This window comes from Benincasa hispida, chromosome 1 (genome assembly GCF_027475165.1).
Source record: "Benincasa hispida cultivar pf3 chromosome 1, pf3_genome.v1.1, whole genome shotgun sequence".
In the NCBI taxonomy this organism is placed as follows: domain Eukaryota; kingdom Viridiplantae; phylum Streptophyta; class Magnoliopsida; order Cucurbitales; family Cucurbitaceae; genus Benincasa; species Benincasa hispida.
The window spans coordinates 85,727,860-85,740,744 of record NC_143478.1 but is presented as its reverse complement, the minus strand read 5'-3'; the positions used below and the strand labels follow the sequence as shown (position 1 = coordinate 85,740,744).

The window sequence follows — 12,885 nt, the reverse complement described above, 5'->3', positions numbered from 1 at the left end:
TAGCTTACTTTCATATCCTGTATTGTATTAGTGTAGTTAGCTTGCTTTCTTTACATTTTCATTGTAAGTGACCACTCGCCCTTTTGCATATGCAAGGGCGCCAGTTGGCTTTTTGTTCAGAATGCACTATATGGGGATAAGACTAACCATCATTTCCTCATACCCGGAGTAGTACTCTATAAAGCCGTTGTTGTTGCTTATTGCTTTCTAGTCTACTACAATCTTTCTTTCTTTATTCACACTCACAAATCTTCTTACGAAAACCTTTTCTCTAAACCCGTTTTCTAAAACCGTTTTCCCTAAAACGGGGGTGGAGGTTGCAAGAGGCACTCGGTGTGCCATCGGCAGTCCGTAATCGAGTTGGCTGGCTTGTTCGTGAGCGGGAACAAGTGCCGCACAATCGCTAAGAGAAGCTTCCGAAAGAGCGATTGTGACAGTTGGTATCAGAGCCAGGTTGGCTTATAGAGAGAGATCAGTGATCATGTCGGCGACGAAGAACCTGAACAAGTCCCATGTGGACAGATTGGCAGAGATGGAAGAACAAATGCTCTACCTGAGAGAGGTCCTAGATAATGTTCGTTTCCTTGAGACTCGGCTACAAGAAGTTGCCGAGAAAGCCGATGGAATTGATGCGGTGGTAGGCCGCCTAGACGGATTACCCGTCAGAGAATTGATGATGAGGGTAGAGACCCTCGAGACTAAGACAGTACGGTCCGGCAGCTTTGAACGAGGCGATAGCTCCTCGAGCTCTGTTGCCCACATAGAGAAGCGTGTTGAAGAGCTGGACAGCTCCCAAAAAGCAATACTTCAGATGGTAACTGACTTATCTGAAGACTTTCGATCGGCCCTGGATGTCGTCAGAGCCGAGATAGCGGATGTGAGTGCTAGAGTGAATCTCACCATCCGAGCGGTAGGGAACCAAGCCCCATCTGGGGGAGCAATGGCAGTGAGCCGAATAAAAATCCCAGAACCGAAACCCTTCTGTGGGGTGCGAGAAGCGAAAGCCCTGGAAAATTTTATCTTCGACCTTGAGCAATACTTCAAGGCGACGAACACAGTGACTGAAGAGTCGAAAGTCACAATAGCAACGATGCATCTAGTTGAAGATGCGAAACTGTGGTGGAGATCACGATTTACAGACATACAGGAAGGACGCTGCACTATTGATACTTGGGATAGATTGAAACAAGAACTTCGTTCGCAGTTCTTCCCTGAAAATGTCGAGATCTTGGCTCGACGAAAACTTCGAGAGCTAAAGCAAACAGGTAACATCAGGGACTATGTAAAACAGTTTGCAGGACTCATGTTAGACATACGAGATATGTCTGAAAAGGACAAGGTCTTTTGCTTTGTGGAAGGGCTGAAACCGTGGGCAAAATCAAAACTATATGAACAGAGAGTACAGGATCTCCCCTCTGCCTACGCGGCAGCTGAACGGCTGTACGACCTTAGCACTGACTCGCAAGATGTGAGGAAACAATCAACTTCCTCCAATGGGGGAAACAGAAACAGCCGTTCCAGTCCTCCCCGACCTGGGGGAGGAGACAAGAACACAGGGGGGGACCGTAAATCATCCCAACCGAGATCAGGAAACAACTGGCAGGGGCCGCCACAACAGCATAACAATTATAATCGCCCCCTATCTTGTTTCATATGTAGAGGGCCACACAGGGCGGGCGAATGTCCAAATCGAACTGCGTTCAATGCTTTTCAAGCCACATTGGCCTCTACCTCCGAAGACAAGGCTGAACTGGAGGAGACGGTAAACGAGCCAGTGGCAGAAATTGAGAATCCCAGGATGGGGGCATTGAAATTCCTATCTGCACTTCAGAAGAATATGGGAAAGGCGACGGAGCCACTAGAGAAAGGTCTCATGTATGTGGACGCTTGGGTCAACCAAAGATCGGCCAAAACCACGATGGTTGACTCTGGGGCTACCCATAACTTCATGGCTGAAAGGGAAGCTCGCCGCCTGAACTTGAATTGGGAAAGAGATGCAGGGAAGATGAAAGCTGTGAATTCCGCAGCCCTACCAATTACGGGGATAGCGAAGAGAACTCCAGTGAAGTTAGGAGATTGGAAGGGCTTCGTTGACTTCGTAATTGTCAAGATGGATGATTTCGACGTGGTACTGGGAATGGAATTTCTGCTTGAACATAAAGTCATACCAATGCCCCTTGCCAAATGCTTAGTCATTACTGGGTCTACACCGACCGTAGTCCAAGCCAGTATCAAGCAGCCAAATGGGGTGAGAATGATCTCAGCCCTCCAATTGAAGAGGGGCCTGGCCCACGACGAACCCACGTTCATGGCCATCCCGATAGAATCAGTTGAGTCCACTGAAGAGGAGATCCCCCAAGACGTTCTATTTGTCTTGGAAGAGTATCGGGACGTCATGCCGAAAAGCCTGCCCAAGTCCTTACCCCCACGAAGGGGGATTGACCATGAGATTGAGTTGTTGCCAGGGGCAAAGCCGCCTGCCAAGAATGCATATCGGATGGCCCCGCCAGAATTGGCTGAGCTTCGGAAACAGTTAGACGAGTTGTTAGAGGCAGGATTTATTAGACCGGCAAAGGCTCCTTATGGAGCCCCAGTACTGTTCCAGAAGAAGAAGGATGGGAGCCTCCGGTTGTGCATCGACTATCGGGCCTTGAATAAGCTCACAGTCCGCAACAAATATCCCCTTCCTATCATCACTGACTTATTTGATCAGCTTCACGGTGCTAAGTATTTCTCGAAGCTGGACCTACGGTCTGGATATTATCAGGTTCGAATTGCTGAAGGAGACGAACCCAAGACGACCTGTGTCACGAGATATGGAGCCTTCGAATTCCTCGTGATGCCCTTTGGCCTCACCAATGCTCCAACAACGTTCTGTACCCTAATGAACCAAGTGTTTCACGAATACCTCGACAAATTCGTCGTAGTATATCTTGATGACATTGTGGTCTATAGTGCCTCATTGGAGGACCATCGGCGTCACCTCCAACTAGTCTTTGAAAAGCTGAGGAGAAATCAGTTGTATGTAAAGAGAGAGAAGTGCTCCTTTGCCCAAGAGCGCATAAATTTCCTCGGCCACGTGATTGAGTGTGGTCGGATTGGTATGGAAGAGGGCAAGGTGGCCGCAATTAGAGACTGGAGGGTACCATCATCCGTGACCGAACTACGATCCTTCCTCGGACTAGCCAACTACTATAGGCGGTTCGTAGAAGGATTCTCGAGAAGAACAGGGCCGTTAACCGAACTGTTGAAGAAGGATAGCCAATGGAGCTGGACTCCTGAATGTCAAGCCGCCTTTGAGGGCTTGAAGAAAGTGATGATTGAGGGGCCGGTCCTCGGAATTGTCGACGTGACCAATCCATTTGAAGTAGAGACTGATGCTTCTGACTTCGCGTTGGGCGGTGTTCTCCTCCAAGACGGACACCCCATCGCGTATGAGAGTAGAAAACTAAATGATGCCGAACGGAGGTATGCCGCCTCCGAGAAGGAGATGTTAGCAGTAGTTCACTGCTTGAGGGCCTGGAGACAGTATCTCTTGGGGGCCAAGTTCGTGGTCAAGACCGACAATAACTCCATTTGTCACTTCTTCAACCAACCGAAGTTGTCGTCCAAACAGGCACGGTGGCAGGAATGTCTAGCGGAATTCGACTTCCAATTCGAACATAGATCGGGGAAGAGCAACCAAGCGGCTGACGCTCTTAGCCGAAAGAGCGAACATGCGGCCCTGTGCATGTTCGCCCGCCTACAAGCAAGTACGTTGAGTGCAACAGTACGAGAAACTGTCAAAACTCACTTGACAAATGACACAGCAGCGCAGGCCATCTTACAGTTGGCCAGAGAGGGGAAGACACGCCAGTTCTGGGTGGAAGATGATCTACTATACACCAAAGGCAATCGCCTCTACATCCCCAGATCCGGGGAGTTACGAAGGTCGCTGATGAAGGAGTGTCACGACACACCGTGGGCAGGACATAATGGTTGGCAGAGGACTTATGCCCTTCTGAAGCAAGGCTACTATTGGCCAAGTCTTCGAGACGATGTCATGCAATTTACCAAGACTTGCCTTGTCTGCCAACAAGATAAGGTTGAAAGGGCGAAATTAGCGGGTCTGCTGGAACCCCTACCTGTGCCCTCTAGACCGTGGGAGAGTGTGTCTCTCGACTTCATCACCCATTTGCCCAAGGTGGGAGAGTTTGAATCAGTCCTTGTTATCATCGACCGGTTCTCGAAATATGCCACGTTCGTCCCAACGCCGAAAATGTGCACAGCCGTGATGACTGCTCAGTTGTTCTTCAAACACATCGTGAAATTATGGGGTGTCCCCATGAGCATTGTTAGTGATCGGGACGGAAGATTCACTGGGACATTCTGGACAGAATTGTTCAGAATATTGGGATCATCACTGAATATCTCCTCTAGCTATCATCCCCAAACTGACGGACAGACGGAACGCTTCAACAGTATGCTCGAGGAATATCTGCGTCACTTTATCGACGCTAGACAGAAGAACTGGGTCCAGTTGTTAGATGTGGCTCAGTTCAGCTTCAATAGCCAGCAGAGTTCCGCGACCGGAAAAACACCCTTCGAAGTCGTGTGCGGCAGACAGCCACTCATGGCACACTTGGTGGACCACCCTTATGCAGGCAAAAGTCCTCAGGCGCATAACTTCACTAAAGAGTGGAGCAAAACCTCTGAGATCGCTCGCGCCTACCTAGAAAGAGCATCGAAGAGGATGAAGAAGTGGGCTGATAAGAAGCGGAGGGCCCTTGAGTTTCAAGCTGGGGACAAGGTCCTGATCAAGCTACGACCGGAACAGTTTCGTTTCCGAGGCCAGAGAGACCAACGGCTAGTAAGGAAATATGAAGGTCCAGTGGAGGTAATTGAGAAGGTCGGGAGAACCTCATACAGGGTTCAATTACCCTCATGGATGAAGATTCATCCTGTCATCCATGTGAGTATCCTGAAGCCCTATCATCCCGATCCCGAGGACGAACAGCGAAACATGCTAAGGCGCCCACCGGTCACGATGAAGAGTTCTGCTGAGAAAGAAGTTGCACAAATCCTGGATAAACGTACGCGCCGTATTGGAAGACCCAGACGAGAACTGACAGAGTTCTTAGTGAAATGGAAGGATCTCCCCGACGAAGAGATCAGTTGGGAGCGAGCCGAAGACTTGAAGAATGCAGCTCCAGCCATTGCAGGTTTTGAACAAGGTCGGTTGACGGGGACGTCAACCAATTAAGTGGGGGAGAATGTAACGGTCATGCTTGTCCAGGGCCTGTTGCCCATGGCCGCATGCCCAATCCAACCCCCTTCTAGCTTACTTTCATATCCTGTATTGTATTAGTGTAGTTAGCTTGCTTTCTTTACATTTTCATTGTAAGTGACCACTCGCCCTTTTGCATATGCAAGGGCGCCAGTTGGCTTTTTGTTCAGAATGCACTATATGGGGATAAGACTAACCATCATTTCCTCATACCCGGAGTAGTACTCTATAAAGTCGTTGTTGTTGCTTATTGCTTTCTAGTCTACTACAATCTTTCTTTCTTTATTCACACTCACAAATCTTCTTACGAAAACCTTTTCTCTAAACCCGTTTTCTAAAACCGTTTTCCCTAAAACGGGGGTGGAGGTTGCAAGAGGCACTCGGTGTGCCATCGGCAGTCCGTAATCGAGTTGGCTGGCTTGTTCGTGAGCGGGAACAAGTGCCGCACAATCGCTAAGAGAAGCTTCCAAAAGAGCGATTGTGACAACTAGCACGCATAGTCTGTCGTGGCAGACATGCAGGTTTGACTGAGGAAATCGTATACTCGGTACACGATTACCCTAAGTCATGTACCGATTAAAATCGTCGCCCGCCCCTTATTCTTCCTCACCGAGATGTTCTGCCTTCCATTTCTTCGATTTCGTAGTTCCTCGCGATAACTTCGACCATTTTCCTCCATTTTGCTTTATGCCTTCTAAAATCTTGTTGATTTTCCTCACTAAGTCCTCGATTTTCCTCATCGAAATCTTCCAAAATTACAATTTTACTCGATTTTCCTCACCGAGTCCTCCATTTGTTCCTCACCGAAATCTACCTTTTTGGCTGCCGATTTTTGCTTGCTTTTGTGGTAAAATTCTTTCTCTAATTGTTTTTCAATATATTTTAAACTTAGAAATATATGTATGGCTGATCTTATATTTATGTGGTAAATTTTAGATCTGTATGTATGTTTCAATATATTTTATGTATGTTCTTCAATAAAATTCTTTCTCTAGTTTTGTGATAAATCTTAGATCTTATATTTTTTTTATTTATTTGGGTTGATTTAAACTTAGAATTATGTGTATGTTAAACTTAGAAATATATGAATTTGTTGGGCTGGTCTTATATGTATTTGTTGGGCTGATATATATTTGTAGATCTTAAGTCTTAGATCTTATATTTTTTTTATTTGTTTCGACTGATTCAAATATATAGTTTATAAATCTTAGATTTGGGCCGATTTAAATGTATAATATTTAGATCTTATATGTTAAACTTAGAAATTGGGTTTTGTTGGGTTGACATATTAACATATTTTTTTGTCAATAACAGTTGAAAAAATCATAATAAATATGTCTATGTGTCCTAAAGATTTAGTAATTTTAAACCTGGAAATGATGGAGATAGTGACATTGACGTTGAAGTCGATGAATTATTTGGAAACGATAGTAGTGGTAAACATGATTTTGTATCGTCGGAAATGTTCACCCAAATAGATTGGGAAATGACAAATTCAACATGTGAACTAGGGTCTACTTTGGAAGAAAGGAATGTAAGAGTATATGACTGTATTTTAATACAAAAAGGAATGTTGTTTAATACCAAAGAAGATTTACAGCATGCTGTAAAAAAAATATTGTGTGACAAAATACTATGAAATTGTCGTAGTGGAATCAATGTTAAATGTAAATAATGGAGTGACGGTTTTTCTTGGAGGCTACGAGCATGTCGGCGCAAAACTCGTGGAATGTTCGAAATCACACAACTCCAAGAATAACACTCATGTTTGTTTTCAGAATTGACACAGGATCATTCACAGCTTGATTCAAATTTCATGAGTATTGAAATTCAAAATTTGGTTAGAGCTGATGGGAGTACCTGTGGCCTTACTCCAAGAAGCCATTAAAAAACAATATAGTTATAATGTCAATTATAGACGGGTATGACAAGCCAAGAGAAAAGCACTGTTGGCGATTGAGAGAAATCATATTCAGAGCTTCCGTATTGGCTGAGTGCTATTGTTCATTACAATCCAGGAACACAAACATATTGGTTTTTCCTTTCCTCTGGTGTGCCAGGTATGACTATTTTTGGACGAGTTTTTTGGTCTTTCGGTCCCACAAGAGAAGGGTTCGGTTGGATCGATATGACATATGACAACCCTAGAGGGGTGAATAGGGTTTAATTAAACTTTTTTTTTCTAAATTAACCCAATTAAACTAATTAATACACTTTTTATAAATAATAAGAAAAATTCAAATTATGCAACAAATAAACAAAAAATGTGATAATTTAATTCGATCAAATTTTAGTAAATAAATCTGAACAAACTAAAACATACAATAAATTGCTTAAATTAATTGCAAAAATAAAAAGGAAAGAGTTAGAGAAGAAGACACCGTAATTTTTATAGTGGTTCGATCAAACTCGATTTACTCCACTCCCCAAGCGCCTTTTGGGAATTTGAATAAAATCTTTCCGACTCTTTCCACGAATTAGAGCCCAACCGTTACACCACCGCTCCTTTTACGGGTTCAAGAGCAAACCCGATCCTTTCCACGGTTTAGGATCAAACCGTTACAAATGTTGGAATTTTTTAAGAACACAATACAACTCTCACTAAAGTGGATTTACAAGTTTAAGCTTACAGAGAGCAACAATGGAACTTTTGAGTTTTGGAGGATTATGAAAGGTAAAATTTGGAGAGAAAGATGGTTTATATAGGGATAGAAAATTTTTTAGAAACCACAATTAATTTGGACCATTGGATTTTGGAAAAGAAAAATCAATGGTGGTGATTTTAAATTAAACTAGTAGTTAGATACAAACAAAATATAATATTAAATTCTTTTTCTTTTGAAATTCATTTTATTTTTAAAATTAATCCAAAAAATAAAAAAATATCATGTGTCAAAACTAGCCGTTAGACACAAACATAAAATAATATTAAATCTATTTTCCTTTTAATTCATTTTCTTTTTAAATTCATTCTTTTTAAAGTCAAACCAAAAATAAAAAACATACCATGTACAAAAAACTAGCCGTCAGACACAAATTTAAAATAATATTAAATTTCTTTTAATTTTTTTTTTTAATTTTAAATCAATCCAAAAATCAAAAGTCCATCATATGCTAATCTCTTAATGATCCACTATTCAACCAATATGCTGTCACATGTCTACATGCAAATGGTATGGTTATGTCACGTTATTTTCTCTATAGACTTGTTTCGGTCATATCGTCTTCGTTGTAGCTCCGATTTGAGTGATTCAAGAGGTGTTGGAATCGTTGTTCTAAGCTCTACACTATGGACATATTAAAACACTAAGATTTTCAGTAATTAAAAATTGAGTTTGCTATCATCAAAACATTGATTAATTAATTAATTAAAATTAATTAATTTGAGATTAAGGGCCAAAAAGCCAACAGGTTCAACCATTGTAGGCCATTAATCCAGATTGATGGAACTCATCTCTACGAAAAGTATAAGGGGAAATTATTGACATCCTTATCTATTGATGCAAACGGACATATATTTTTCCTTGCTTTTGCTATCGTCGAAGATGAGAATTCGTCTAGTTGGTCATGGTTTTTGTGGGCATTGCGTGGATATGTTACCCAAAGAGAGGGTATTTGCTTGATTTCTGATAGACATAAGGGCATTCTTGCTGCAATTAATAATGAAGAAATTGGTTGTAGTGAACCCAGAGCGTACCACCGATATTGTCTTCTCCATGTTGCCAGTAATTTCAATCAAAGCAACTAAAAAATTTGGTGTTTAAGGCCGAAAATCAACACCAAAGGCGTAAGTTTATTCGGTGCATGAAAGAATTGAAACAATTGCACCCTGAATGTCTTGAATTTTTTTTCAGACATTGACTTGGAAAAATGGACACAGTCACATGATGGTGGGTACCGCTATGGGTGGATGACAAGCAATGCAGCTGAATGCATGAATGGTGTTTTCAAAGGTGCTAGAATATTACCAATTACTTCTTTGGTTAGGCTAACATTCTATAGCACAATACTGTATTTTGAACGCCGGAGACAAGAAATCAGTAAAGCACTCGATCGTGGGGACATATATACAAAATATGCCCTAAAAAAACTGAAGAGGTGGGAAAAACGAGCATCGACACATACGGTGACATCCATTACAGGGAAAGTCAAACTTTCGAAGTACAAACTGGCATAAGTATGATTTCTCCCTATAAAGAACAACACACCCAAGTTTTAAGCTTGAAAGAAGGGACATGTTCTTGCAATAAGTGGCAATCATTCAAGATTCCATGCTCTCATTAAATTGCAATTTATAATTACGTGCGTATGACATACCTACCACTTATTGATGAATGCTACAAATTGTCCAATTTCAAGCGTTGTTATGAAGGCCGCTTCCATCCAATTCAATACCTAGATTATTGGCCAGAATTATCATTTACAGAAGTTCATCCAAATGCGGACTTACTAAGAGAACAAGGTCGGCCAAAAAGTATGCGCATTCATAATGAAATGGATTGGAGAGAAGCAAACCAAAAAAATGCAATGTATAATTTGCAAAAGAGAAGAACATAACAAACGCACTTGTCCACACCGTACACTTGGTGCTTCATCGTCTTTGGGTCATTAGGTGTATTTTTTTTTACTTGTATATTTTATATACTTGTATTCTTTATGTATTTATATTTTTCATGTATTTGTATATTTCATGTATTTGTATTCTTTATGTATTTATATTTTTTATGTAATTGTATATTTTATGTACTTGTATTCTTTATGTACTTATAATTTTTATGTAATTGTATATTTTATGTACTTGTATTCTTTGTGTATTTATAATGAATTTATGTAATAAATTTATTTTATGCAATTGTATTTTTTTATGTACTTTTTATGTATCGTTTATGTCATGGATTTTATTATGTAATGTTATTTGAACTTTGTAGGTAATGGAACCTGGTTCTTCTAATCCTGTATAATTGTACCAACAAAATACGCATCATTCACAGACAGTATGGGATAGTTCTTCCACTGTAGTGTCGAGTTGTCGGAGAAGAGAGGTGACTGCACAACATACTATCCCATTTGATCACCGCATTATTCCATATGTTCAGCAAGTAGGTTTTCTTGGGGTTGCATAAATTGGTTTCATCCAGCTTGATTAGCACCTTTGCTCTAGTTGAGAATTGAAGACCAGAAACCCACACATTTCACCTGCCTTGTGGGAAATGTACGATTACGCTGCAGGATGTTGCCATACAATTTGGGTTATGAGTGGACGGGCAACCATTGATAGGTTCACTACAGTATGACTGGAAGAACGTTTGTGAAGAGCTCTTAGGTGTTCTACCAGAGGATCTGAAGGGATCAAGATTGAGTATCCCTTGGTTGGCATCCCAGTTTCCAAAATTACCTCCCGATGACGACGACATTAGCATACGTAAGTACGTACGAGCATACATCCTGCAGCTTATTGGAGGATTTTTATTTGCTGACAAGTCAAATACTCTAGTACATACTCTGGGGTGGTGCATGTCTTGCATGGTTATATAGAGAACTTTGTCGGGCTTTCAATGCACAAGCGTTGGAAATAGCGGGACCACTGATACTATTACAAGTATGGGCTTATGATCGATTTTCAATTATAGCACCACAAGTCCAACTACAGGCCCCAGATCATTGTCCACTTAGTGTCAGATATTTTTTCATTTATATATTTGTTTCATTATCATTTTATATAAGAATAATTTTAGATGGAGTGGTGTATTAGCTGCCTCTGAATAATCAGCAAATATGTTTCTTGTGTACAGAAAAATATTCGACATGCTGATGCACAGTCAGTTAGTAAATATGTATATAAATGAATATTTAAAACATTTTATATGTATACTTATTATTATTATTATTATTTTTGTCAGGTTATTTGGACGCCATACACACAGATTTGGTCATCCTTATCTGATTATTGTCGTGATGGTGAAGACATCTGATTGACCGTTAGCCCTCTTATATGCTTCCATATTGTAGAGTGACATCATCTAGATCGTGTGCTGAGACAGTTCGGTCTGCGACAAACGATACCTTCGTTGTCCTATACAGTCTCAACACTACACCACATCGATTTGAAAGATAAGCATGACCAAGATTGGCGTCGAATCCATGCGGAATATTCATTGGCATGGATGACATGATTGTTGTGCACATGGAGAATTAATAAATGGGCCAGCTGTATCAGACGACTACTTTCCCTAGTACAATTCGATCACGAGGCGATTTATCACACCTGACGGTGTTTATATTACTGCATGGTAAGAGATTTAAAATCAGACATTTTTCATATATATGATATGAATATTGTTTAATATTTATTTCTTTTTATTGTACAGAATAATTTTATCGACGATATTCAACAATATTCTAAGTCATTTTTGGAAAGTACTTTGGGGAATGCTTGGTACTAAGCTAGTTTACTCTATTACATGCCATCAGACTTATGGACAAACTGAGGTAGTCAATAGGACAATGGTGACTATGCTTAGGGCTATAATAGATAGAAACACCAAAACTTGAGAGGATTTTCTACCATTTATTGAATTTGCATATAATAGAATTTTTCATAGTGTCATTAAATGTACACCATTTTAGATTGTGTACGGACTTAACCCTTTATCACCTATTGATTTATTGCCTTTTCCTTTTAACGAAGTTGTGAATTTTCAAGCTGGTGAGAAGGTCACCGCCATTCGGGAGCTACATAAAGTGGTTAAAGAGAGGATTGAAAAGCAAAATGCCAAGATGAGAGGGTTAATGAATATCGAAAGCCTATGATATTTAAGGAGGGAGATTGGGTTCAAGTCCACCTTTGGGATGTACGAGATTCTAAGTTAAACCCAAAGGGAAATGGACCTTTCTAGTGATGAAAAAAATGAATGACAATGCCTATCAGATTGATTTTGAAGGTAAATATAGTGTGAGTTCTACTTTTAATGTTTCTGACGTAACTCCTTGATGCAGATAATGAACTTGATTCGAGGATGAATCCTTCAAAAGGGAGAGAAGATGATATGAACTAGGACGCCCTTGTGTTACCTCTGGTACCAATCACACGCTCAAGAGCCAAAACACTATAGTTAGTGTTGAATTCTCACATTCAAGAGGAGATGAACTCAATTGAGGGGATTCAAGTATTAATATCTGATCAAATGCTTTGTAATTGGTGTCAGTTGATGCTACAAAATGAAACTGATTGCACTTTGTTAATTTATTTTAATTTGAAAACATACCTTAATTTTTTTGGGTATTTTCATTATTGGACCCATATATGTTTTTTTTTTTTTGGGTGGAGGGAGAGGGAATTGTTAGTTCTTTTTAATTAGGGGCAGCATATACTTTTTAAGTCTTTTTAGTTATGTAGAATGAGTTTAAAGGATGAAAAAAAAAAAGGAAAAAAAAAGACAATACTAGATTTTTTTTATTTTTATTTTTATTTTTTTTAATTTTTTAATTTTATGTTTTGAGTTTTTAGGGTTTTCTTTGAATGAAACTTCTTTGGTAGATGACAAAGTTTCATCGCCACTTTTGCAATTCTCAAATCAGGGTTGCATGTTAAGAACATTTAGGTAAGTTTAATCATCTTG

General features: G+C 40.4%; 1 protein-coding gene across 1 annotated transcript; it reads left to right on the top strand.

The window, feature by feature from the left end:
• The first annotated feature begins 481 nt into the window (after nucleotides 1-481).
• On the top strand, nucleotides 482-12,076 carry LOC150038792 (uncharacterized). The gene is made up of 3 exons (XM_090314492.1): nucleotides 482-3,246; nucleotides 11,635-11,755; nucleotides 11,894-12,076. The coding sequence occupies exons 1-3, from the start codon at nucleotides 482-484 to the stop codon at nucleotides 12,074-12,076; spliced, it is 3,069 nt and encodes a 1,022-aa protein (XP_090170618.1).
• The last annotated feature ends 809 nt before the right edge of the window (nucleotides 12,077-12,885 follow it).

Excerpts from the sequence above, each read along its gene's own strand:
- LOC150038792 (XM_090314492.1), top strand. The coding sequence starts at position 482 with ATGTCGGCGACGAAGAACCTGAACAAGTCCCATGTGGACAGATTGGCA. Across the intron at positions 3,247-11,634 it reads ACAGGGCCGTTAACCGAACT|AATAATTTTATCGACGATAT; the intron begins GTTGAAGAAGGA and ends TTTATTGTACAG. Across the intron at positions 11,756-11,893 it reads AGACTTATGGACAAACTGAG|ATTGTGTACGGACTTAACCC; the intron begins GTAGTCAATAGG and ends ACACCATTTTAG.